At 45.7% G+C, this 27,508-nt stretch overlaps 1 protein-coding gene across 1 annotated transcript in view; it reads left to right on the top strand.

The window, feature by feature from the left end:
* The first annotated feature begins 5,021 nt into the window (after positions 1-5,021).
* SLC49A3 (solute carrier family 49 member 3) overlaps positions 5,022-27,508 on the top strand; it is a 66,764-nt gene continuing 44,277 nt past the window's right edge. The window contains exons 1-7 of the mRNA XM_040417385.1: positions 5,022-5,484; positions 10,729-10,887; positions 17,887-18,106; positions 18,227-18,303; positions 18,390-18,527; positions 23,660-23,776; positions 27,096-27,248. Coding sequence (XP_040273319.1) covers positions 5,293-5,484; positions 10,729-10,887; positions 17,887-18,106; positions 18,227-18,303; positions 18,390-18,527; positions 23,660-23,776; positions 27,096-27,248 — 1,056 coding nt within the window. The 5' untranslated portion in view covers positions 5,022-5,292. The remainder of the gene's footprint in view (positions 5,485-10,728; positions 10,888-17,886; positions 18,107-18,226; positions 18,304-18,389; positions 18,528-23,659; positions 23,777-27,095; positions 27,249-27,508) is intronic.

The raw sequence follows: 27,508 nt of genomic DNA on the forward strand, positions 1-27,508 counted from the left end.
TTCTGTGAGAGATTATTCAAAGTTAGATAAAGTGCGGCATTAGTGGGGTCATAAAGCGTTATTCCATTGGTGGGCTGGGTCCAGGACCTGTGATAAATATTGTTCCTCTCTTTAGGGGCATCCAGCATTCAAAGTTCCATCTTGTATAACATTTTTAAGATGAAATCAGTTGCGGTATTTGTGCGGTAATAAAAACATTTTTTGAGCGATAATTAAAAAAAATTTCATTAGTCAGATGTCTCCCTATATCTCGTTAGGCTATCTCATAGTGTATATTGTGGAGGCCAAGAGTAGGAGAGGTATATACATAGTGTGTGAAACAACGAAAAGTATACAAATGCTTTTTATTTTTTTTATATAGATGTAAAAGGTCTTTTGTAGAGGAGTTATAACCATGAGAGGGGTGGATGTCTGATTAATAACAAACATACATATCTAAATGGCGGGCGGGGGGGGGCGCACTTGGGCAGGTCAGCCTCTGTTGGTGGTGGACCTTGTCCCAGCCCTGCTACCACCACCATGCTTCACTGATGAGGTGGTATGGTTAGGATCATGAGCAGTTCCTTTCCTTCTCCATACTCTTCTCTTCCCATCACTCTGGTACAAGTTGATCTTGGTCTCATCTGTCCATAGGATGTTGTTCCAGAACTGTGAAGGCTTTTTTAGATGTCGTTTGGCAAACTCTAATCTGGCCTTCGTGTTTTTGAGGCTCACCAATGGTTTACATCTTGTGGTGAACCCTCTGTATTTGCTCTGGTGAAGTCTTCTCTTGATTGTTGACTTTGACACACATACACCTACCTCCTAGAGAGTGTTATTGATCTGGCCAACTGTTGTGAAGGGTGTTTTCTTCACCAGGGAAAGAATTCTTCAGTCATCCACCACAGTTGTTTTCCGTGGTCTTCCGGGTATTTTGGTGTTGCTGAGCTCACCGCTGCGTTCCTTCTTTTTAAGAATATTCCAAACAGTTGTTTTGGCCACGCCTAATGTTTTTGCTATCTCTCTGATGGGTTTGTTGTGTTTTTTCAGCCTAATGATGGCTTGCTTCACTGATAGTGACAGCTCTTTGGATCTCATCTTGAGAGTTGACAGCAACAGATTCCAAATGCAAATAGCAGACTTGAAATTAACTCTGGACCTTTTATCTGCTCATTGTAATTGGGAAAATGAGGGAATAACACACACCTGGCCATGGAACAGCTGAGAAGCCAATTGTCCCATTACTTTTGGTCCCTTAACAAGTGGGAGGCACATATGCAAACTGTTGTAATTCCTACACCGTTCACCGGATTTGGATGTAAATACCCTCAAATTAAAGCTGACAGTCTGCAGTTAAAGCACATCTAGTTTGTTTCATTTCAAATCCATTGTGGTGGTGTATAGAGCCAAAAATGTTAGAATTGTGTCCATGTCCCAATATTTATGGACCTGACTGTATCTAATGTCCATCCAAATATCTGTTTCACGGTAGGGTAGGGGGGAGGGTGGATATAGAATTTGGCCCACACCGCCTCAGCCCAGCCCCAGACTTCAGGTCACACTGTGCGTGTTCTGAATTCTTGGGCCTCACACCCATCTACTACATTATCTGTACACCGAGAGTTAGCACCGTGTTATCGGTGATGTTACATAGGACTGCAGGTGATATCTACTACATTATCTGTAAAAGGGGCGTGGCCACAGGTTGGGGGGGGGCAATACTTGTCTTGCCCCAGGTGCTGGCAAGCCATGCTACGCCACTGGCCGGAGGTTAGCCATCTCTGGCTTAGTATTATCCGGTACCTCTGCACTGTGATATTTTGCACCAGTATCAAACTGTTTTGATCTGACTATTTGATGGTATTGGCACTTGTATAGTGGTAGAATGGTCCCTGACTGAAATAGTGATGCCCGTCCATGACTGGGTGGTTAGATCTTTCTATGTTCCACTTTTGTGTTGATGATGTGGTTTACCTATTTAAAGGGGTATTCCATAAGGGCGGGTTTCACCTCTTAGACCTGGTCCTATCTCCAGAACGGAGGCCAGGAATGGGATGTGGCCGCGCACATCAACAGCACTTCTGAAAATGAGGGACTGAAGATAAACCAGACCATAGTCTCATTTTTAGAGCCAGTCCCGGCAAATTGGTGGTGTCCTGGGCTGAAAATAGGTGGGTCTTATGTAAGCCATGCCCATAGGTGGGTTCGGGCGTTTCCAGGGCGGTGAATGGAGAGAGCCACACATACCTAGAAGTCGGACCTGCACCTATCAGACATTTATGGAACATTTAATTTATGGTATATTTTGTAGATAAACGTCCCAGACAGGAATACCCCTTTAAACATGTGGTGAGGGGGTGTGACCAATTAAACCAAAGTCAGGCACCCAGTACATGGAGAACTCCCAAGTGCTCCTCTTTTGGAGGGACAGTCCCTCTTTTTGACCCAAGTACCTCTTTGTTGCTCCATAAATGTCCCTCTTTTTGATGTGAGGTAAAGATATTTGCATTACTACATTTACAATATTGTCTGGTTCCTCTCTGTATATTTGAGCTTGTCTCATATATTATTTCATTATTTGATGCAGTTGGGATTTTAGAAATTTCTATATTCAGATTATTTTTGGATCTTTCACACAATGAACCCTAAGGCCCCTTTCACACGAGCGAGTTTTCCGCGCGGGTGCAATGCGTGACGTGAACGCATAGCACCCGCACTGAATCCTGACCCATTCATTTCAATGGGGCTGTGTACATGAGCGTTGTTTTTCACACATCAGTTCTGCGTTGCGTGAAAATCGCAGCATGTTCTATATTCTGCGTTTTTCACGCATAGGCTCCATAGAAGAGAATGGGGCTGCGTGAAAAACGCATTGCATCCGCAAGCAAGTGCAGGTGTGATGCGTTTTTCACTTATGGTTGCTAAGGCCCCTTTCACACGGGCGAGTATTCCGCGCGGATGCGATGCGTGAGTTGAACGCATTGCACCCGCACTGAATCCTGACCCATTCATTTCTATGGGGCTGTTCACATGAGCGGTGACTTTCACGCATCACTTGTGCGTTGCGTTAAAATCGCAGCATGCTCTATATTCTGCGTTTTTCACGCAATGCAGGCCCCATGGAAGTGAATGGGGTTGCGTGAAAATCGCAAGCATCCGCAAGCAAGTGCGGATGCGGTGCGATTTTCACGCATGGTTGCTAGGTGACAGTCTATTCACTGTATTATTTTCCCTTATAACATGGTTATAAGGGAAAATAATAGCATTCTGAATGCAGAATGCTTAGTAGGTGATCAATTGAGGGTTCAAAAAATAAAATAAAATTAACTCACCTTCTCCTCTTGTTCGCGTAGCTCCTGGTCTCTTCTTTACTTCTCAAAAGATGAACTACCGGCTAGGACCTGTGGTGACGTCAGATCACATGCTCCATCACCACGGTGATGTGCCATGTGATTGGAGCATGTGATCTGACGTCACCAAAGGTCCTTCAGCCCACAGCTCATCATTAAAGAAGTAAAGAAGAGACCGGGAACTACGCGAACAAGCGGAGAAGGTGAGTTAATTTTTTTTATTTTTTTTTAACCCTCAATGATCACCTACTAAGCATTCTGTATTAAGAATGCTATTATTTTCCCTTATAACCATGTTATAAGGGAAAATAATAAAATCTACACAACACCTAACCCAAACCCGAACTTCTGTGAAGAAGTTCGGGTTTGGGTACCAAACATAAGTGATTTTTCTCACGCGAGTGCAAAACGCATTACAATGTTTTGCACTCGCGAGGAAAAATTGCGGGTGTTCCCGCAACGCACCCGCACATTTTCCCGCAACGCCCCTGTGAAAGAGGCCTAAGAGATGTTGTTTGTAAACCTTCAGTTTTTTATCACGCGCGTGAAAAACGCTTCAAAACGCATTGCACCCGCGCGGAAAAAACTGAACAACTGAACGCAATTGCAGACAAAACTGAATAGTGAATTGTCCACCTACTAAGCATTCTGTATTCAGAATGCTATTATTTCCCCTTATAACCATGTTATAAGGGAAAATAATAGTGAATAGACTGTCACCTTGCAACCATGCGTGAAAATCGCACCGCATCCGCACTTGCTTGCGATTTTCACTTCTATGGGGCCTGCGTTGCGTGATAAACGCACAATATAGAGCATGCTGCGATTTTCACGCAACGCACAAGTGATGCGTGAAAATCACTGCTCATGTGCACAGCCCCATAGAAATGAATGGGTCCAGATTCAGTGCGGGTGCAATGCATTCACCTCCCGTATTGCACCCGCGCGGAAATCTTGCCCGTGTGAACTCAGCCTAAGGCCCCTTTCACACGAGCGAGTTTTCAGCGCGGGTGCAATGCGTGACGTGAATGCACTGCACCCGCACTGAATCCTGACCCATTCATTTCAATAGGTCTGTGTACATGAGCGTTTTTTTTTTTCACGCATCAGTTCTGCGTTGTGTGAAAAACGCAGCATGTTCTATATTCTGCGTATTTCACGCAGCTCTGGCCCCACAGAAGTGAATGGGGCTTCAGTGAAAAACGTATTGCATCCGGAAGCAAGTGCGGGTGCGATGCATTTTTTACCGATGGTTGTTAGATGTTGTTTGTAAACCTTCCGTTTTTTATCACACGTGTGAAAAAACGCATCAAAACGCATTGCACCCGCGTGGAAAAAACTGAATGCAATCGCAGACAAAACTGACTGAACTTGCTTGCAAAATGGTGCGAGTTTCACTGAACGCATGAACGAATGGGGCCTAAGTGTCCCTCTTTGACCGTCCAAAAAGTTGGGATGTATGTAAATGACTGGAGTACAGGGGGTCAGTAATCTCTGGCACTCCAGCTGTTCCGAAACTACCACTCCCAGCATGCTCCACTGACTTACATGAGACTTCTAAGAACAGCTGAGCAAGCATGCATGCTGGGAGTTGTAGTTTCACTGGCCAGAGGTTGCCGATCCCTGGTGTACTGCATACTACACTGCCTCGAATGGTCCCAGTGACGACCGGCACAGCTGTCAGGTGACAAAGCTGTCACATGACCAGACCCGACCGCAAGTATGAACAAAGCCTTATTATTGTCACAGAGCTGCTTGTCCTGAACTGTGGGCAGGCGGGCACTAGGGAAAGTCCGACTAGTTTCCGTGTTTGTATGAACGGCTGACTCCAGTCAGTGTGGAGTTCCTGTTTCTCGTCAGACCGGGCGCAGGGGGCGGGGCCTGGGCAGCTCTCCGGTCACCGGTGTGCACACTAATACATGGCCGGTCACTTGGGTGAAAGAACTTGGTGATAGCAGGAGACATGGCTGAGCCTGACATCTCCCCGGACCCCGAGCACAATGTCCAGGAGGAAGCCATGCTGCTGCCGGCCGGTGAAGTGGACCCCAACTCGGAGCGATGCCAGACCCTGAGGAAGCTCAGCCAGGTCAGGCTGTACAAGAAGAGGTGGTTCATCCTGATGGTGGTGGCTTTACTCAACTCCTCCAACGCCATGGTAAGTGCTGAGGGCAGGGGGGCGCAGTCATTGCCCACTTGTCGCACACTTCTTCATACTGTAGCTCTGCAGCAGCTAGTGACTTAGATAGTAGAATGCTCTGCTACTACCTGGAAACCATCAGTAAGCAGATTCTGGTATTTTACTGTATGTCTACACCAGTCATTATCTCCTCTGTGGAGATTTATTAAACTGGTGTAAAGTAGAACTGGCTGAGTTGCCCATAGCAACCAATCAGATTCCACCTTTCGTTTTCCAAAGGAGCTGTCAAAAATGAAAAGTGTAATCTGGTTGGCTGCTATGAGCAACTAAGCCAGGTCTACTTTATACTAGTTTGATAAATCTCCACCATTACCTTTTCACTCCTGATGGGCGTTGCAAAAGAATCTGCCGCTTACACCTCCACATGACAGAGATTTGCCCAAGGAATAGCCACATTTAAAGGGAGAATAATCCGAGGTGGCGTCCTTCACACGTCTGTGATGACATCCATTAAGAATCCGTGTTTGGTCCGTGTGTCACTCATATTCCACCTATTGCGAAGCTGAAAATTTGTTTCCAGGAGAATCACCAGGACAAATCATGTATAACATTCGTGTTGTGTCCGCGGTTTTCACAGACCCATAGTCTATAAAGTTTGCCAGGGATCCGTAAAGTGATGGCTAACTACGACTCCCAGCATGCTCAATTCATTTCTTTGGAGTTCTGAGAACTGCCAAGCAAGGGGGCATCTTGGGAGTCGTAGTTTTGCCACAGCTGGAGGTGATCCATCACAGATTCCTCCACAGTCCATAGAAAACCACTGATGTGTCCGTACACACATTAAAGTCAATGGATACATGTGTTATCCGTGTAGACCAGGGATCAACAACCTCCGGCACTCCAGCTGTTCTGAAACTACAACTCCCAGAATCCTCCTGTTACTTCTGTGGGAGTTACAAGAACAAGCAAATAAGTTAGCATGCTGGGAGTTGTAGTTTCTCAGCGGCTGGAGTGCCGAAGGTTGCTGATCCCTGGTGTAGACCATGGACAGCACACGTCCATGATTCACTGATGTGCGAAAGAGGCCTAAGGGCCAGGTCACACGAAACATGAAATAAAAAAAACACGCTTAAAAAATCAGTGCATAGCGTGAAAAATAGTGTTCACTTCAATACAAAGCTTAATTTTCAGCGTGAGGTCTTTAAAGGGACACTGACAGGGCCAATAAGCATATTGAGGTATATATATGGCAGTACAGGTCTTATAATGGGTATTACAATCATCTAAGTATCCCCCCTGTCCACATTATACATACAGTAAACTTAAGTTTTATAACCTGCTCCAACGGTCTTCAATCTGCCCAAGGGGCGGCGTTTCACCTCTCTTGCGCCCAGCCAGCCTCCCCCAACTGCCGCTTTGAAGCGCTGCCCAGCTCATGAATATTCAGTTTGCTGGGCGGCTTCTGCGGTCCCCGCTCTGAAGCGCTGCGCTTAACAGTGCCCTGCGCATGCGCCGGATCTTGTGAAGTCCGGTACAGTAAGCGCCGCCCAGCTCATCAATATTCACTTCGCTGGGCGGCGCTTACTGTCCCCGACTTCACAAGATCCGGCGCATGCGCAGGGCACTGTTAAGCGCAGCGCTTCAGAGCGGGGACCGCAGAAGCCGCCCAGCAAACTGAATATTCATGAGCTGGGCGGCGCTTCAAAGCGGCAGTTGGGGGAGGCTGGCTGGGCGCAAGAGAGGTGAAACGCCGCCCCTTGGGCAGATTGAAGACCGTTGGAGCAGGTTATAAAACTTAAGTTTACTGTATGTATAATGTGGACAGGGGGGATACTTAGATGATTGTAATACCCATTATAAGACCTGTACTGCCATATATATACCTCAATATGCTTATTGGCCCTGTCAGTGTCCCTTTAAAGGACATTTGCGCAAAAAATGCGCTGAAAACGCACAAAAAGACACACAGGCTTTCATGGAGCTGTCTTTTTCTGCGTCCTATTCATTTCAATGAGAGATTTAGCGCTGATTCTGCCCCAGGATAGGGCACACTGCTTCCTATTGAAATGAAAGGGAGGCTGTTTTGAGGCGTTTTTGGAGCTGATTTTGAGGCGGAAACACTCCAAAATCAGAGGCAAAAAACTCAGTGTGATCCGGCCCTAAGTGTCATCAGTCACTTATGTATTTCTGCCATGTAGGTTTGAAATCTGCATTGGAAAATTCCTTCCCCATATGAACAGCAGCACAGTGAAAATAATGGGGGACGGATTTCGTAAACCATGTGAAAATTCCGCTGTGTGAATACACCCTTGTGTTTTTTGTTTTTGCTGTGATTTTAGAATTGCGAAAACTGCAAATACTGGCTATAAAGCCTAGCTATTGTTCTAGCAAAGATTCTGTCTGCTGTCTTTGTCCTGCGTGTTGGCACTTCCATAGGCACCCAGCACCCTGGTCATATAAGTTAGGCTCCTTTCACACGGGCGAGTTTTCCATGAGGTGAACGCATTGCACCCGCACTGAATCCGGACCCATTCACTCCAATGGGGCTGTGGAAATGAGCGGTGATTTTCACGCATCACTTGTGCGTTGTGTGAAAATCGCAGCATGCTCTATATTGTGCGTTTTACACACAACGCAGGCCCCATAGAAGTGAATGGGGATGCGTAAAAATTGCAAGCATGCGGATGCGGTGCGATTTTCACGCATGGTTGCTAGGAGATGATAGGGATGAAAGCAACCCTGGTCCCCATTAAAGTCTATTCCCTGTATTATTTTCCCTTATAACATGGTTATAAAAGAAAATAATAGCATTCTTAATACAGAATGCATAGTAAAACATCGCTGGAGGGGTTAAAAAATAATAATAATATCTTACTCACCTCATCCGCTTGATCGTGCAGCCGGCATGTCTCCTTTCTTCATCTTTCAGGACCTGCAAAAGGACCTTTGATGACCTAAGGTGAGCGCGGTGACGTCAGCGCAGGTCCTGCTGAATGAAGATAGAAGATTTCTATCTTCATTCAGCAGGACCTGCGCTGACGTGGTGAGCGCGATTACGTCCTCAAAGGTCCTTTTGCAGGTCCTGAAAGATGAAGAAAGAAGACTATGCCGGCTGCGCGATCAAGTGGATGAGGTGAGTAAATTTTTTTTTAATTTTAACCCCTCAATCGACATTTTAGTAAGCATTCTGTATGAAGAATGCTATTATTTTCCTTTATAATAACCATGTTATAAGGGAAAATAATAAAATCTACAGAACACCGAAACCAAACCGGAACTTCAGTGAAGAAGTCTGAGTTCGGGTCTGGGTACCACAGTCAGTTTTTTTTATCACGCGCGTGCAAAACGCATTGCACCCGCGCGATAAAAACTGAACATCGGAACGCAATCGCAGTCAAAACTGACTGCAATTGTGTACCTACTCGCGCGGGTTTCCCGCAATGCAGGCGCGACGCATCCGGAGCAAATCCGGGACGCCCGTGTGAAAGAGGCCTTATAAATGAATTGCTATCAGCCTTCATTGAAGGTTCAGATGGGTGTTCCCTCCTGCACAGTCTGACACTATCCAATCAGTGCAGCCAGTGTCAGTCTGTGCAGGTACACCCCCCCAACTGGTAACACCCATCAAGGTCTCTTCATACAGCTGATTGTATAGGCCGTCAGTATAAAACACTCGGAAAACCCCTTTAATACGTCGAGTGAAGATGAGGATCGTTACATGTGTTTAATGGGTTTTCCACGCCCTTTAATTAAAAAAATGTTAATTGACTTTTTCAGTGGCTTTTGTGTCATGATATCACGCGCAAGTTTAGATCTGCTACATCTGTATGTTCTGTACTAGGGAAGTGTCCTGGTTCTGCGACTCTTACTGTCGAGGTCAGCTGTAGAACAAAAAAAGGAAAAACGAAAATCTGTCTTCCGTGTAAATGAAAGTGAAAGAGCATGTTGTGCCTGCGCAAGTGAAAACTTGTCCCCAAGCCTGCTGCCGTGCTCGGATATGCCCAAACCTAACCTGCAGCTCCTAGCTGGCAATCACTACACCCCTTTTTTGGAAACTGGTGTAAAATGTCCGTTACAACTAAAAGTAGTCGCAATGGTATCTAAAAAGCCACAAAACCCAGTTCTGTGAGTCTTTAAAGCCAAATCCATGGCATAGGGGAATGCTAAATCTCCCCTTAAGGCTGATACACACAAACGTGTTTTCTTTCTGTGTCCGTTCCATTTTTTTTTTGCGGACCGCATGCGGAACCGTTCATTTCAGTGGGTCCGAAAAAAAAAAAAAAAAGTTACCACGTGTGCATTCCGTTTCCGTATGTCTGTTCCGCAAAAAAGTAGAACATGTCCTATTATTGTCCGCATTACGGACAAGGATAGGACTGTTCTATTAAGGGTCAGCTGTTCCGTACGGCACAATATGGAATGCACACGGACGTCATCCGTATTTTTTGCGGATGCGTGTTCTGTGGACTGCAAAATACATACAGTCATGTGCATGAGCCCTGAGTCTGTGTTCACATTGCAAAAAAAGCTGTGTATTTTACATAACATAATGCACACTCAAAACACCTCCAACAACTTCCTATTGAGTTCAATGGGAAAAACGCTTTGTAGAGCACAAGGGCCCTTTTTTATGCAGCTGATTTCGAAACGCTTAAAAAGTGAGAGCACACTGGGAATAAGTGGCGTGCCGCCTGTTTGGGGCAGGAAACGGTCGGATTGACAATAGGTCTAATCGGTGTGTGGATCAGCAGAAATCTAAGGGTCCTCCTCTGAATTCTGCAGCACAAAATACACATTGGACTTTCATATGTTATACCTGAGAAATCTGATTCTACATAGTTTCTTTTAAAGAGCATCAGTCAGCAGGATCAACCCTATTAAACCAGGCATACTACCTGGTAAGGTTGATCCTGCTTGCTTAAATGTTTTTATTGATGACCTATCATCAGGATGGGTCATCAATATCAGATCGGTGGGGGACCCCCGCCGATCAGCTGTATGAAGAGGGGGCTGCACTTTTTGTAATTACACTTGCTCATCGCTGCGATGTCAACGGTAAGTGGAGTAATTACGACAAGAAGCTGTCCCATTCACTTGAATAGGGCATAATAAATTCTCGGCCCATGTAGAGGGCTCCTTTATATCAGTCTGTTGTACAAATATGTTTCTAGAGGTTTTCTTTTATGGTTTTGCGGATTATGGAGACCTCTTATCTTAGGAAGAGTTATCTAGCTAAACCTCTGTAACCCTTTTATGTTTCAGTTGTGGATCAGCTTTGCTCCTGTAGCCGACCTGACTGCCAGGCACCTGAAGTCCTCTCTGGACACTGTCAACTACTTGTCCCTTGTGTACCTGGTTGTCTCCATACCAGTTGGCTTTCTTGCATCCTGGCTGCTGGACACACTCGGCCTAAACTATGCAGTAAGTCCATTTTAACTATTGTATCCCTCACAAACTTTTTAGTGGTTTGTGATTAGTGTTAAAGTGTACCTGTCATGATTCGATTTTTTAAAGTCAGCCTTGATGTGAGTTTGTTGAAGATGTGGCAAATTTATCAAAAGTAGCACAATGGGGGAAATTTATCAAAACTGGTGCCCAGGAAAACTGGCTTAGATACCCATACCAACTAGTGATGAGCAAAGCGAGCTTTGGATCCTAGATCCAAAGTCGCTTTGCTCAAAACTTCACATTAAAGGGTTTCTATCACTTCGTATGCCATAATTAGCTCTCAGACACTAGCGATCCGCTAGTGTCTGCTCTGGCCAACCATCCTAATATAAGAGCTTTTTGGGCAGCCGTTTTGCTAAAAAAATAACTTTTATAAATATGCTAATGAGCCTCTAGGTGCTATGTGGGCGTCATTAGCACCTAGAGGCTCCGTCTACCTTCATACACAGCCACCGCCCAGCGCGTCCCTCCAGCCTGCCCATCTCCTGATGAATGCGATCCTCCGTGTGACGCAACGGACGAATTCTCGTCCCTGCTCAGACATCTCCACTGCGCCTGTTCCTTGGAGCACTATGACATCATCGGCGCAGGCGCAGTGGAGATGTCTGAGCAGGGAAGCGGTCAGACATTCTCTGCGCATGCGCCGAATACAGCCGCGCACGGCGCATGCGCGAGAATTCGTCCGTTGCGTCACACGGAGGATCGCATTCATCAGGAGATGGGCAGGCTGCCCAAAAAGCAAAACGGCTGCCCAAAAAGCTCTTATATTAGGATGGTTGGCCAGAGCAGACACTAGCGGATCGCTAGTGTCTGAGAGCTAATTATGGCATACGAAGTGATAGAAACCCTTTAAGGGCCGTATGAACGGGTCCACATCCGTTCCGCAATTTTTCGGAACGGGTGCAGACCCATTCATTTAAATGGCGCCACAAAAGATGCGGACAGCACATTGTGTGCTGTCCCCACCCCCTGGTTCCTTTCTGCGAAAAAGATAGAGCATGTCCTATTTGCATTTTCTATTATGGTTGCACTCATGTGCGGTCTGTAAATTGCGGAACGCACACTTCTGGTATCTGTGTATTTCGGATCTGCAAAACACTACGGCCGTCTGAATGAGGCCTAATGCTGTTTGGAGATTCGCCTCCGTACAGCATTAAAATGTATGGCCTCCGATGAGGTGAAGTCCTGCAAGACTTTGTTGAATGACTTTGGTATTTGAGTTTTAATACACTATACGAGTGTATTACTGTACAGCAGCAGTGGCATGAAGCACACGGCGTCATAGCAACCAATGACACCGTGCGCTCCTGCTCTCAACAGGAATGCAGCCCGGCACACCACGGACCGCTCTCGGCCGCGGAACACGGTCGTGTGCATTCGGCCTAATGCTGAGACTCAGCTAGGCAAGCACAGGTTTCAGTCCCTGAGCCTCTATTCGATGATGCTGGGCTGAGTTCAGAGCAAGCGCGCAGCCCTACATAGAACAGAAACTCGGCGGTCTGAACCTTGCGCTTGCCGTGCAGTGTGTATCATGATGTTCCCCTGTGTTCTTCTGCAGGGGGTGCTCAGAGCGCTTCAGCACACAACTGACAATGTAAAGCTGAGTCACAGAGCACACACTTGGCTAGGAATGGCCGCTGCTAAATAGGGTTGCCATATCTCCCAACAAAAAATACAGACCAAGTGTAGACGGGTAAAAAGGGGGTGGTTTGGGGAGTGGCTTAACATGGGGTGTTAAGGCTATTTAGCCTGACTACCTACATGATGGTGAGAAAAACATTTTACTACAGTAAATGTTTATTACTAAATTATTGGCCGTTTAGGGCTCATGCACATGACCGTATGTTGGGTCCACACCTGATCCGCATTTTTTGCGGATTGGATGCGGACCCATTCATTTCAATGAGGTCACACCATGTGCTGTCCTCATCCTCACGTCCATTCCGAGGCCCCACAAGAAAGATAGCTTTGCACACAAGGATAGGCCTGGCGTGAAATAAAAAATGACAGCATGTGCACAGTCGGAATCTGCGTTTTGCAGACTGTAAAAAGGATGCGGTCATGTTCACGAGCCCTTATAAAGGAGTTGGAGCCGAACTGTGATAAAATACAGGAGTCGGAATTGGAACTTTGGCTTACCGATCCCACAGTCCTGGTATGATCCAGAGCTAACATAGAAGCTGTAACAAGTCAGACACCAATGCTACTGAGAGGAAAATCTGTAAAAATAAAGACAAAAATAAGACTTTGAGCTGCCTGTAACGAAAGGAATCCTTTGTGCTCCAGTCCACATGCAGTCACAGACACACCTGAAATGTAGCAGCAATTTCAACAGATTAGGGCGCAGTCAACAGTCTAAGGGCACTAGACACATGGCCGCGCTGCGTTCAAGTACCACACGGCTGTGACAGCAGCCACAGTGGGCTCTAATTTAACTAATGAGACTGCATTTCAACTTCTGACACTAAGGCCCCTTTCACACGAGCGAGAATTCCGCGCGGGTGCAATGCGTGATGCGAACATATTGCTCCCGCACGGAATAAGGACCCATTTATTTCAATGGGTCTGTGTACATGAGCGTTGGTTTTCAGGCATCACTTTTGCGTTGCGTGAAAATCACAGCATGTTCTATATTCTGCAATTTTTCACGCAACGCTGGCCCCATAGAAGTGAATGGAGCTGCGTAAAAATCGCATCGCATCCGCAAGCAAGTGCGGATGCGATGCGATTTTCACAGATGGTTGCTAAGAGATGTTGTTTGTAAACATTCCGTTTTTTATCACGCACGTGCAATACGCAGTAATTCGCATTGCACCCGCGCAATAAAAACTGAACAACTGAACCCAATCGCAAATAAAACTGAATGGCTTTGTTTGCGAAATCGCGCAGTTTTCACTGAACGCATCCGGACATAATCTAGACACGCTCGTCTGCAAGGGGCCTAAAGCCTAGATACAACATGTATATGAGGCATCACTATGAACTAGCACAAGGCCTACAAAAAAAACAAATACTCAAGGCCCAATATAGTATAAACCTACAGTTGCAGGAAAAAGTATGTGAACCCTTTGGAATGATATGGATTTCTGCACAAATTGGTCATAAAATGTGATCTGATCTTCATCTAAGTCACAACAATAGACAATCACAGTCTGCTTAAACTAATAACACACAAAGAATTAAATGTTACCATGTTTTTATTGAACACACCATGTAAACATTCACAGTGCAGGTGGAAAAAGTATGTGAACCCTTGGATTTAATAACTGGTTGAACTTCCTTTGGCAGCAATAACTTCAACCAAACGTTTCCTGTAGTTGCAGATCAGACGTGCACAACGGTCAGGAGTAATTCTTGACCATTCCACTTTACAGAACTGTTTCAGTTCAGCAATATTCTTGTGATGTCTGGTGTGAATCGCTTTCTTGAGGTCATGCCGCAGCATCTCAATCGGGTTGAGGTCAGGACTCTGACTGGGCCACTCCAGAAGGCGTATTTTCTTCTGTTTAAGCCATTCTGTTGTTGATTTACTTCTATTCTTTGGGTCGTTGTCCTGTAGCAACACCCATCTTCTGTTGAGCTTCAGCTGGTGGACAGGTGGCCTTAAGTTCTCCTGCAAAATGTCTTGAGAAACTTGGGAATTCATTTTTCCTTCGATGATAGCAATCCGTCCAGGCCCTGACGCAGCAAAGCAGCCCCAAACCATGATGCCCCCACCACCATACTTCATAGTTGGGATGAGGTTTTGATGTTGGTGTGCTGTGCCTCTTTTTCTCCACACATAGTGTTGTGTGTTTCTTCCAAATAACTCAACTTTGGTTTCATCTGTCCACAGAATATTTTGCCAGTACTGCTGTGGAACATCCAGGTGCTCTTGTGCAAACTGTAAACGTGCAGCAATGTTTTTTGGACAGCAGTGGCTTCCTCTGTGGTATCCTCCCATGAAATCCATTCTTGTTTAGTGTTTTACGTATCGTAAATTCGCTAACAGGGATGTTATCATATGCCAGAGACTTTTGTAAGTCTTTATCTGACACTCTAGGATTCTTCTTCACCTCATTGAGCAGTCTGTGCTGTGCTCTTGCAGTCATATTTACAGGACGGCCACTCCTAGGGAGAGTAGCAGCAGTGCTGAACTTTCTCCATTCATAGACAATTTGTCTTACAGTGGACTGATGAACAGGAAGGCTTTTGGAGATACTTTTATAACCCTTTCCAGCTTTATGCAAGTCAACAATTCTTAATCGTAGGTCTTCTGAGAGCTATTTTGTTGTGAGGCATCATTCACATCAGGCAATGCTTCTTGTGAAAAGCAAACCCAGAACTGGTGTGTGTTTTTATAGGGCAGGGCAGCTGTAACCAACACCTCCAATCTCATCTCATTGACTGGACTCCAGTTGGCTAACACCTCACTCCAATTAGCTCCTGGAGATGTCATTAGTCTAGGGGTTCACATACTTTTTCCACCTGCACTGTGAATGTTTACATGGTGTGTTCAATAAAAACATGGTAACATTTAATTCTTTGTGTGTTATTAGCTTAAGCAGACTGTGATTGTCTATTGTTGTGACTTAGATGAAGATCAGATCACATTTTATGACCAATTTGTGCAGAAATCCATATCATTCCAAAGGGTTCACATACTTTTTCTTGCAACTGTATAGGTGAACATTTATCGATGTCTTTACGCCACAATAATGGTGTAAAAAAGTCACAAATATAATGCAAATTAATAACGAAGTGGCGCAAAAGATTAATATCGATGGAAAGAACCTTCCTGTGGTACATTGGTGTAAAACCCTCCCTACACTGGCACTGCCACCACTGTCGCCATCACTCAGTCTAGTAATCTCTTGGTGCAGCACTGTCCTGATGCCGTTCCTGCACTGCAAGTCATAGTGTGCACTATACAATACATTGTCAGGGCCCAGGGCAGCACCAGTGTCAGAGAGGAGGCCTGTGAGTAATGGCAGCCATGCGTACGGCTCCCTGAGCTTCTTGTACTAATGGAAGCACTCATTAGTAACAATTACAAGGTTAAGGCTGCTTTCACACCTGCTTAGCCGGATAGGGCTGTGCAAAGCCGGATTCCCATTGACTACAATGGGATCCGACCTGTTTCCAGCATGATTCTTGGGTTTCGGCTATGCATGCTATAGTCAATGAGGTCTGGTGGTAATTGGCAGTATTCGGCTAGGCCTCTGCCGGAACAGCCTGCTGGATTTAAAAACACAGATGTAAAACTAGCCTTAGAAATTGCACTCCCTCTTACCTCTACAGAGGTGATTCCTTAGGTGGTCAACCACCCCGACCTTGGTATGCTTCCAACAGTTTGCAGAAGGTCTTTCCTGTTCCAGCATGACTGCGCCCTGGGGCACAAAGTACCAAAGGCTTGGTTTGGTGTGTAGGAATGCCAGTGGACAGAACACTGACCCCAACACCATGAAACACCCGTAGGATGAATTGGAAACCAACTGAGCTGTACCTTCTCACCCAACATCAGTGCCTGACGTTAAAAATGTGTTTTCAGTTTGGGGTACTTTCACACTTGCGGCAGAGGATTCCGGCAGGCAGTTCAGTCTGCAAATCCTGACGCAAACGGATGGTATTTGTCAGACGGATCCGGATGCGGATCCGCCTGACAAATGCATTGAAATACCGCATCCGTCTCTCCAGTGTCATCTGGAAAAACGTTTGTTTATTTTTTCTTTTGCATTTTTAAAGGTCTGCGCAGGGACTGAACTGATGCATCCTGATTCATACTGAACGGAATTCCCTCCATTCAGAATGCATTAGGATAAAACTGATCAGTTTTTTTTTCCGGTATTGAGCCCCTGTGACGGAACTCAACACCAGAAAAGAAAAACGCTAGTGTGAAAGTACCCTTAAAGAGAAAAAATTACCACACACTCCAAAAATCTTGCCAAAAGCCTTCCCAGAAGAGCGGCGGTTGTACTAGGCCGAACCTTATAAGAACACCCATGATATTGAAATTGGATGTCTAAAAAGCTCCTAAGGGTGATGGTCAGGTGTCTACATACATTTGGCCATATATGGGGTCATTTATGAAGACCAGCATTTTAGATGCCGGTCTTAATAACCGCTGAGATGGCGGTGGATCCGCTGAAGTTATGTAGAGGCGCCGGCCTCTACTTAACTTAGACGCATCCACTACACATCTAAATTTACACCAGCTCCCGTGCTGGCGTAGAATTAGACCATTTATCTACGCCTAAAACAGGTGTTGAAAATGATAAATGAGACGGGCTGACTGCCCCGCCCCCTTCCCCACCAACACCCCTCCCCCTTTTTTAGATCTGGCTTGATCAGGGAAAAATCGCATAGTCAGCCACAAGTTCTTTTTGTGACCAAATCTGCAACAGATGTCTGCCAAAAATTGGCGTATATCTGATGAATGACCCCCATTGTGTAGGCTGAGAACTTAATATTCTGTCTGCCTGCATCTGCCACTAGAGGGAGTATGGGAGCTTACTGCATATTGTGTGTGGTATAATAGTTTGCGGGAGGTATGCTGTACACTCCTTCTAGTGGTGGCTGCAGGTAGCCAGAACGTAGAGCACATTGGCCCATAGTTACTAAAGTCAGTGTACCTACACACTATCATAATCTGTGCCAAAATGTGGCACAAACTGGCGCATCTATTTTTGACTGGTGTAATGACTACAGCTGATGAGTGCACAGTCAGTCTGGTGTACACGCTGCTGCCAGTCTCCAGTATTGTCAGTCTCGTGTTGAATATTTTTCCCTACCCATGTTGTCAATTGGAAAATAATAATGTTTTTTTTTCTGTCTCGTTCTCTGTTTTTCAAGCCTGATAATCAGTGGTGTCCTACAGGCAGTTATTTCTTTATTGCTGGTAACATGACAACACCTACCAGCTTGTGTCTGTGGATGGTAATGGAGCCTGCAATATCCAACCTGTAACGGAACGTGTCATTCTTCTTCTTGCAGATAATCATCAGTTCCTGGCTGAACATGATTGGCAGCATAGTGCGTTCTGCCAGTGATATCTCAATGTTGAATACTGGCAAAAGTACCTTGGTTTACCTCTTTGTGGGGCAGAGTATTTGTGCTGTAGCGCAGCCTCTCGTGCTCTTTGTTCCTGCTAAACTAGCTGCCGTGTGGTTTCCAGAACACCAACGTGCCACCGCAAATATGATTGCATCAATGTGTAAGTAATGGCTGTCCTACGGGTGCGTTGTGTATGTTGTCACATACAGTATACATCTTTTCTGGTGTTTTTGTATTTCACTAAAAGGTTGTCTTTACCATTTTGTTTTACTATATTCAGCAAATCCATTTGGCATATTACTAGCAAACATATTATCTCCAGCGATTGCATCTGAAGACAAGTACTTTCCAATATTAGTAAGTATGCGTCTGCTTAGTCAGTGCTACAAACACTAGGAGAACATCTACCTGGAAATGAACCTTTGTATGATTCTGCTTTACAGCATGTCGTCTATGGCATTCCTGCCGTACTTGCTTGCATATTAGCAACTGCAGGGGTTAATGAAAAAGCCCCATTGACACCGCCTTCAGTCAGTGCAATTCATTCCACTTCCGAGCCCTTCTTTGCTGGTTTAAAACAGGTAAGCTCCATAATTTCCTTTCTTCTGTCTAAAGGATGCTTTAGGTAAAAAAACTTTCGTTTTTTAAATCCACTTTTGGAACCATGAGTGCCTTTAAAAAAGAGGAGCAGCGGTATCTGTCTTTAAAGGGGTTGTGGAGGATTTTACTACTGATGGCCTATCATCAGGATCAGTCATCAATATCTGATCGGTGGGAGTTCAACACCCTGCACCCTCACTGATCAGCTGATTTGGGGTAGTTCCGTCCACTGCCAGAGCTACTGCCATAACAGCCGATCGGTGGGAAGTGCAAGTGTTGGATCCCACTTTTTTTTTTAAACTCTTTTTATTGAAGTTTAACAAGAGGCATGAGACATAACATTGCAAAACTGTCACATCCCACGCAGGGGAGTTCCAAGCTTCATAGCATGCTATACAATAACATATGAATGATAGGTGGGTACATAATACATGAATCCATCACAACAAAAGTTACAGTGAGGCCTGTTTCAGGGCATGATATTCGAAGAGCATCCGGAGCATGAGAATCCACATTTCAGTGAAATACTACGGTCTGAGCTCCCCCGACACAGAGTGCATATGTAGAGGGTGTAAGGTCTGAGGAGAAGAGCACCACTCCCCCCATACTTTTTGGAACTTCTGCGGGCACTTCCTATGTATATAAACCACTTTTTCCATGGACATAGCATGGTTGACCAGTGCTTTCCACTGATTAATTGTAGGAATCGTGTCAGCCATCCACCTCAAAGCTACCGCTTTCCTAGCTAGAAACAGGGCCTCCCCCAGAAACACTCTTTGATGGTGCGTCCACTGCTCCTCATCCAACACTCCAAGGATACAAATTTTGGGGCATACTGGTATCGGGGCAGGAACCATTGCCGACAAGACATCTACCACACTCCTCCAAAAGGTCTGCAAATGACCACAATCCCATATCGGATGCCAGAAGTCAGCCCCTGCTTTATGACACCTGTGACATCCACTGTGAGACAATCTTCCCATTTTGTACAGTCTGATTGGAGATAGGTAGCTTCTGTGCAATGTAAACAATTGAGTCAGCCTATTATTGATCGATGGGGAGACCCTAGTAGGAGTCAACAAAGCCTCCTCCCAGTCCTCCGCAGTAAGTGTAGGTATGGAGGCTTTCCACCTCTCCTCCACCTCAAGGGGCTGGAGTAGCATACGGCCTCCTAGTAAATGTGTATATAGCACAGATATGATCCCCCTGGGCCCTTGGGATCTCAGTACACCTATCAAGGGATATTTGGAGATGCTACGGCCCGCACCACGGAACTGGGCCTCGAGGGCATGTCTCAATTGGAGATAGCGGTAGAAGAGAGTGTGAGGAGACCCAAACTTCTCCTGGATCTGCTGAAAAGAGCGCAGTACTCCTCCCTCGTAAAGATCCTCCAGGGAGGTAACCCCGCTTCGCCTCCAGACAGCAGAGCCCTCCAAATCTGCCAGGTGTGAAAACATGGGATTATCCCAAAGTGGAGCGGCATCGGGCACATCTTTATAGGAATTCAATTTGGCAGCTTTCCATACATGGTTAGCCAGTTTGTGAATAAGGTGTAACCTCCCAGGTACTAAACCCAAAGATTCTAACACCGGCCATAAGGTGGTCAAATGAAGGTACTCTTTTAGCCAATACTCCGGTCCCGGTAAGTCTCCCCGTGCTACCCATGAAGCTACATACTTCAACTAACCAGCAATGTAATACAAGAAAGTCAGGCAGGGCCGCCCCCCCTTGAAGCTTAGATCTTTGTAGTACACTAAGGGAAAGCTTCCTTCTAGCCCTACCCCAAACAAAAGCAGCTGTTAATGAATGCAAGCGGTCGAAAAAGGCTTTGGGTACTGGAGCACATGCATGTGACAGGAGATAAAGACCCTTCGGAAGTAGTATCATCTTGACTAAGTTTAATCTTCCCATTACTGATAGCAGCAATTACTTCCAAGTTTTAAACTTTTCTATAAACAGAAACTCTAAGGGGTCTATATTTCTAGCCAGCGACGTGGAGGGATCCCTGGTGATTACAACACCTAGGTATTTAAAATTATCCACCACAGGCAGATTGTGAAATCTTGACGGCCAGTCATGTGACCATAGAGGCATAATAGCAGATTTCGTCCAGTTTATGTGTAAGCCCGAATAAGTGCCAAACTTCTCTATGTTGGATCCCACTTTACCAGATATTGATGGACTATCCCGAGGAAGGGGCGTCAATAGTAAAATTCTGGAGTACCTCCTTTAATACTTTCTCTACTTTTATGATCCACTTTGGGGTTTGGCTTCAAAAACGCCTCAAAATGCCTGAATGTGTGACAGTGCACTTAGATGGCGGCTGATAAAACATTGCTTAGATTGCATACGGTTATATCTGCTTTTCAGCTGAGAGCAGGAATAGCTGTGTTGTCTTGACTTTCACACTTGCGTTCAGAGCGGATCCGTCTGGGGTCTGCACAGACGGATCCGCTCCTATAATGCAGACGTTTGGATCCGTTCAGAACGGATCCGTCTGCATTATAGTTTAAAAAAAATTCTAAGTGTGAAAGTAGTTCAGACGGATCCGTCCAGACTTTACATTGAAAGTCAATGGGGGACGGATCCGTTTGAAAATTGAGCCATACTGTGTCAACTTCAAACGGATCCGTCCCCATTGACTTACATTGTAAGTCTGGACGGATCCGTTTGCCTCCGCACGGCCAGGCGGACACCCGAACGCTGCAAGCAGCGTTCAGGTGTCCGCTTGCTGAGCGGAGCGGAGGCTGAACGCTGCCAGACTGATGCATTCTGAGCGGATCCGCATCCACTCAGAATGCATTAGGGCAGTACGGATGCGTTCGGGGCCGCTTGTGAGAGCCTTCAAACGGAGCTCACAAGCGGAGCCCCGAACGCTAGTGTGAAAGTAGCCTAAGCCAAAATGTTTTCTTTCACTGACAGCAATCCGTGTTTTGCGGATCCGCAATTTGCGTACTGCAAAACACACAACGGTCATGTGCATAAGGCCTTATTCACACAGTGTTCGGTCAGTGATTTCCATCAGTGATTGTGAGCCAAAACCAGGTGCGGCTCTAAACACAGAACAGGTGCAGATCTTTCCCTTGTACCTTATCTCTGTGGAGGCTCCAATCCTTGTCTTTCCTCACAATCACTGATGGAAATCACTGACCAAACACTGACATGTGAATGAGGCTTTAAACTGATTTGAGTTGGGCCTCATGCACACAACCGTTTTTTTTTTTAAGGTCCGCAAAAAGGGGGTCTGTAGGTCCGTGACCGTTTTTTTGTCCGTTGGGTCTTCCTTGATTTTTGGAGGATCCACGGACATGCAAGTCAATGGGGACGAATCCGTTTGACGTTGACACAATATGGTGCAATTGCAAACGAATCCGTCCCCCATTGACTTTCAATGTAAAGTCAGGAGTCCCTTTTATACCATCGGATCAGAGTTTTCTCCAATCCGATGGTATATTTTAACTTGAAGCGTCCCCATCACCATGGGAACGCCTCTGTGTTAGAATATACCATCGGATTTGAGTTAGATCGTGAAACTCAGATCCGACAGTATATTCTAACACAGAGGTGTTCCCATGGTGATGGGGACGCTTGAGGTTAGAATATACTAAAAGAACTGTGTACATGACTGCCCTCTGCTCCCCCCCCCCTGTATTTAACTCATTGGTGGCCAGTGCGGCCGGCCCCCCCTCCCTCCCCTGTAGTACTGCAGATTCATTGGTGGCCGGCCCCCCCCTCCCTCCCCCTCCTAATTAAAATCTCCCCCCCTATCATTGGTGGCAGCGGAGAGTACCGATCGGAGTCCCAGTTTAATCGCTGGGGCTCCGATCGGTAACCATGGCAACCAGGACGCTACTGCAGTCTGTGACCGGCTGGGCGCTCCTCCTACTGGTAAGTGACAGGTCTGTGCTATAAGCAATGCGCCGCACAGACCTTTCACTTACCAGTAGGAGGAGCGCCCGGCCGGTCACAGACATCGCAGCTAAGTATAATGCTTCTAAAAATTGCTAAGTAACCATGGCAACCAGGACTGCAGTAGCGTCCTGGTTGCCATGGTTACCGATCGGAGCCCCAGCGATTAAACTGGGACTCCGATCGGTACTCTCTGCTGCCACCAATGATAGGGGGGGGAGATTTTAATTAGGAGGGGGAGGGAGGGGGGGGGGCCCACTGGCCACCAATGAATCTACAGTACTACAGGGGAGGGAGGGGGGGCCGGCCTCACTGGCCACCAATGTGTTAACTACAGGGGAGGGAGGTGGGGCCGGCCGCACTAGTCACCAATGTGTTAAATACAAGGGAGGGAGGGGGGGCCCACTGGCCACCAATGAATTTAAAACTGGGGAGGGAGGGGGGTGTGCCCCCTCCTGCCTGGCAGCACATGATCTCTTACAGTGGGCTATGATACGCACAATTAACCCCTCAGGTGCAGCACCTGAGGGGTTAATTGTGCGGATCACAGCCCCCTGTAAGAGATCGGGTGCTGCCAGGCAGCAGGGGGCAGTCATGTACACAGTTCAAAGTATATTCTAACTAGAAGCGTCCCCATCATTATGGAAACGCCTCTGTGTTAGAATATACTGTCGGATCTGAGTTTTCACGAAGTGAAAACTCAGTTCTGAAAAAGCTTTTATGCAGACGGATCTGCGGATCCGTCTGTGTGAAAGTAGCCTACGGCCAGGGACCACGGACACGGATGCCAATCTTGTGTGCATCCGTGTTTTTTCACGGACCCATTGACTTGAATGGGTCCGTGAACCGTTGTCCGTCAAAAAAATAGGACAGGTCATATTTTTTTGACGGACAGGAAACACGGATGCGGCTGCAAAACGGTGCATTTTCAGATTTTTCCACGGACCCATTGATGGTCAATGGGTCCGCGAAAAAAAAACGGACAACGGCCACGGATGCACACAACGGTCATGTGCATGAGGCCTAATGCTGATTGATTAGGTGACAGCATTTGTTTTCCAGTGGTGCCAGATTTTATAATGAATTGCACAAACCGGTAAAATAAAGGTGAAATTAAAATGAGTGCATATGATATACAGTTGTGTAGGACGCATTGTACTGTAAATGCTATACACTATGTTAACTGTCTTCTTATCTCTTACAGCTTATGAAAAATAAATCTTATATTATACTAATGATTTGCTTTGGAAGTGGTCTTGGCATTTTCACCGCTTTTTCTACCTTTCTGGAACAAATATTATGCTTCAATGACTATTCCAATGTAAGCATATCACTCATTTTCTTCATATTAAATCTCACCTCATAGTACTATGAGAGAGTTTTTACGCCCTTCAAAATGTCACCTTTCATTTATCCTGTTCTTTCTAATTTTTACGCCAGTCAAATTTAATGCTACTTATGTCCTGATCATACTGCAAGGCATAAAGAGAAAAGAAAGTTTTAGTAAAAACCACATGCAAATGAATAGCCAAGTCCTGACTCTGGTTGTAAACCTTCCCGTACTCCTATTCTGTTCATTTGTTTGGCGGCAAGTACATGGATCTATTCAAGCCCGATGAGGGTGAATGAAACTGATTTTCAGTCACAACAAAAGCTACTATGTGCAGGGGCGGACTGGGAACATATAGTGGCCCTGGAAAAACAAATAAACGTGTCCTCATGTTGTAGGAGAGTCCAAATTGACAGAAGGCGGACCAACAGAAGTAGGCAATGCAAGCAATACCGTAATGCAGGACGAAATACCGCCCCAGCAGAACCAAATACCACAGTGCAGAAGAAAATACTGCCTTGGCAGAAGCAGATACCACAGTGCAGCACAATATACCACCCTAGCAGAAGCAGATACCACAGTGCAGCACAATATACCACCCCAGCAGAAGCAGATACCACAGTGCAGCACAATATGCCACCCTTGCAGAAGCAGATACCACAGTGCAGCACAATATACCACCCTAGCAGAAGCAGATACCACAGTGCAGCACAATATACCACCCTAGCAGAAGCAGATACCACAGTGCAGCACAATATACCACCCTTGCAGAAGCAGATACCACAGTGCAGCACAATATACCACCCCAGCAGAAGCAGATACCACAGTGCAGCACAATATACCACCCTAGCAGAAGCAGATACCACAGTGCAGCACAATATACCACCCCAGCAGAAGCAGATACCACAGTGCAGCACAATATACCACCCCAGCAGAAGCAGATACCACAGTGCAGCACAATATACCACACTTGCAGAAGCAGATACCACAGTGCAGCACAATATACCACAGTGCAGCACAATATACCACAGTGCAGCACAATATACCACAGTGCAGCACAATATACCACCCTAGCAGAAGCAGATAACACAGTGCAGCACAATATACCACCCTAGCAGAAGCAGATAACACAGTGCAGCACAATATACCACACTTGCAGAAGCAGATACCACAGTGCAGCACAATATACCACAGTGCAGCACAATATACCACAGTGCAGCACAATATACCACCCTAGCAGAAGCAGATAACACAGTGCAGCACAATATACCACCCTAGCAGAAGCAGATAACACAGTGCAGCACAATATACCACCCTAGCAGAACCAGATAACACAGTGCAGCACAATATACCACCCTAAGATGGCAATATAATAAAATTCAGGAGGGCACCTGCGGCCACTGGCCAGGTGCATAAGTGCCTGATGCTCCTATATTAATTAATGCTGAGAGTACCAGAAATTTATGTACCCAACTGGCGGCCAAGAGGAGGGATTAAGTGGCCCCCTGGGAAATTTCCCTGTAGGGTCTATGGCCAATCTGCCCATGGCTGTGTAAAGACACTCTGAGGGTACCTGCACACTAGTGAAGATTTCAAAACAGAAAATCTCCATGGCTTTTCATGCGTATTTCTATGCATTTCCGCACCAGATCTGCACCAAAAACCACGTTACTTGCATTTTTTGGTGCAGCTTTGATGTGGTTTTGCCACATATCTCACCCATCTATTGAAAAGGGAGAAATCCGCACCAATCTGCTCATGCTAAAGGGCCCTAACACCCATCATAACTTGTTTTTCTCAGCCCAAACTTATATTATATATCCCTTTGGCTAAATGCACACAACCGTATACATTCTGCGGTCCCCAAACCATAGATCTGCAAAATACAGAAACCATCTGAGTACATGCTGCAAATTTCTCCCTCTCATCACTAGAACTGGCTATTGTCCGCAAAACAGACAAGAATAGGACGTTCATATTTTGTGAAATGGCCACGTGCACGTAAACAGCTAACAGATTATATCCGTGTGCTGTCCACATTTTTTTGCAGACCTATAGAAATGAATGGGTTCAAGTGCAATCCGCAAAAAATGTAATTGTCTGAGCAGTCATTTCCTGCCTGTCGAGGGGGACCAGGAAGTACACACCAGCTGAGGACCGTGAGGTGTTAGAAAGGGAGTCTAAGTCTTAGCATTGAGCAGTGGTTCTTCACTGTAACACCACGTTCTGTCAGGTCACAAAGTGTACAACATGAGCCCTCTCGGTTAGACGCCAGCTTTTTTAAAGGTTTACACTCTTCTAAGGAAAAGGAGTTATAGACTGCATCACAGGAGCCCTTTCAGAGTTGCCACCTGGCTAAGAGGGATCCGAACTCTAGTAGAGTATCATGAATTTTATTAAATGGGTTGTACAGGCATAGCCTCCCACAAATCTGACATCATGTGTGGAGAGTCAACTGCATGCTGGGGAGAACAGCTGCTGAGACAACTGTCAAATGGCCAGCAAGTATCAGTCATGGGCATGGAAACCCGCAACGGCATATTGGGCAGGACACGTGCTGAGGCAACTGTCCAACCCCTGGCAAGTATTGTGCATGGGTCTTGTTAATAAGAATAGGATACTTGCTGAGTGCTGTACAGTTACAATCTCTCCATGCCTGATGTCAGATTGGGAAGGGAGTCAAGAGAGTATGTTGAAAACCAACATTCAGGGTCTATTCACACATTTTCTTATGATGTCTCAAAAATGAGGCAACATGCACACGACCGTACGTGTTTTGCGGTCCGCAAATAAAAAAAACGTATGCCATCCGTTTTTTTTTTTTTTTGCGGATCCATTGTAACAATTCCTAAAATGGACAAGAATAGGACATGTTCTCTTTTTTTTGCGGGGCTACGGAACGGACATACTGATGCGGACAGCACACTATTCATAGGCTAGGTGAACATCAGAGCTATGATTTAGGCATTCTGTATTCAAGCCTCTTTGGCATAGGAACTACCGGCACCCGATACAATGATGGGGTCCATGAATACCAACATTTCATGTCTTTATTTTCCTGGATTCTGCGGCAGAGGCTCCTACCGGAGCTGCAGTTCCTGATCAGCGGAGGTACCGTTCTCGGCTAATCAGCATCCTCCTTATTGTTTAGAAGTATTGCTTAGAAGTGGCTGGTCAAGGTGGTAGCACCCTGATCAGCAGACCCCTTATATATGAGTGTATTACACACTACTGAGGTTTCTTATGTTTGTTCTTCTGTACAATATTTTTATTTATCTTAAAAAGGTTAATTCGGTCTTTATTTTTCCAGTTTATTTCAGGTTTATGTGGAGCACTTTTCATTGTATTTGGGGCTATTGGGGCCTTACTATTTGGGCTGTATGTTGACCGGACAAAGAAGTTTACAGAGATTGTGAAAATATGTTTTGCTTTGACAGCTTTAACTATAACAGCCTTCGCAGTGGTGAGTAAGTAATAATATAAATGGAGAAAAGGGACTTAAAGGGGGTCTTAGGATGTTATTTGAAATGGCCACAAGCAACTCATCCTAAAATGTGACTATGACCGGTTGCATCCACGTGCAGAGTTGCCTAGGCGGTGGAGCCGCAATACTGCTGTCTGGCACCTGCATATACACTACATAGGTGATCTTTAATGTTTTTGCCTATTAAACTAAGCAGAGTGGCATGTAAGGCTTGCAATGAAATCATTAACTTTTCTTTA

This window comes from Bufo bufo, chromosome 2 (assembly GCF_905171765.1).
Source record: "Bufo bufo chromosome 2, aBufBuf1.1, whole genome shotgun sequence".
NCBI lineage: Eukaryota > Metazoa > Chordata > Amphibia > Anura > Bufonidae > Bufo > Bufo bufo.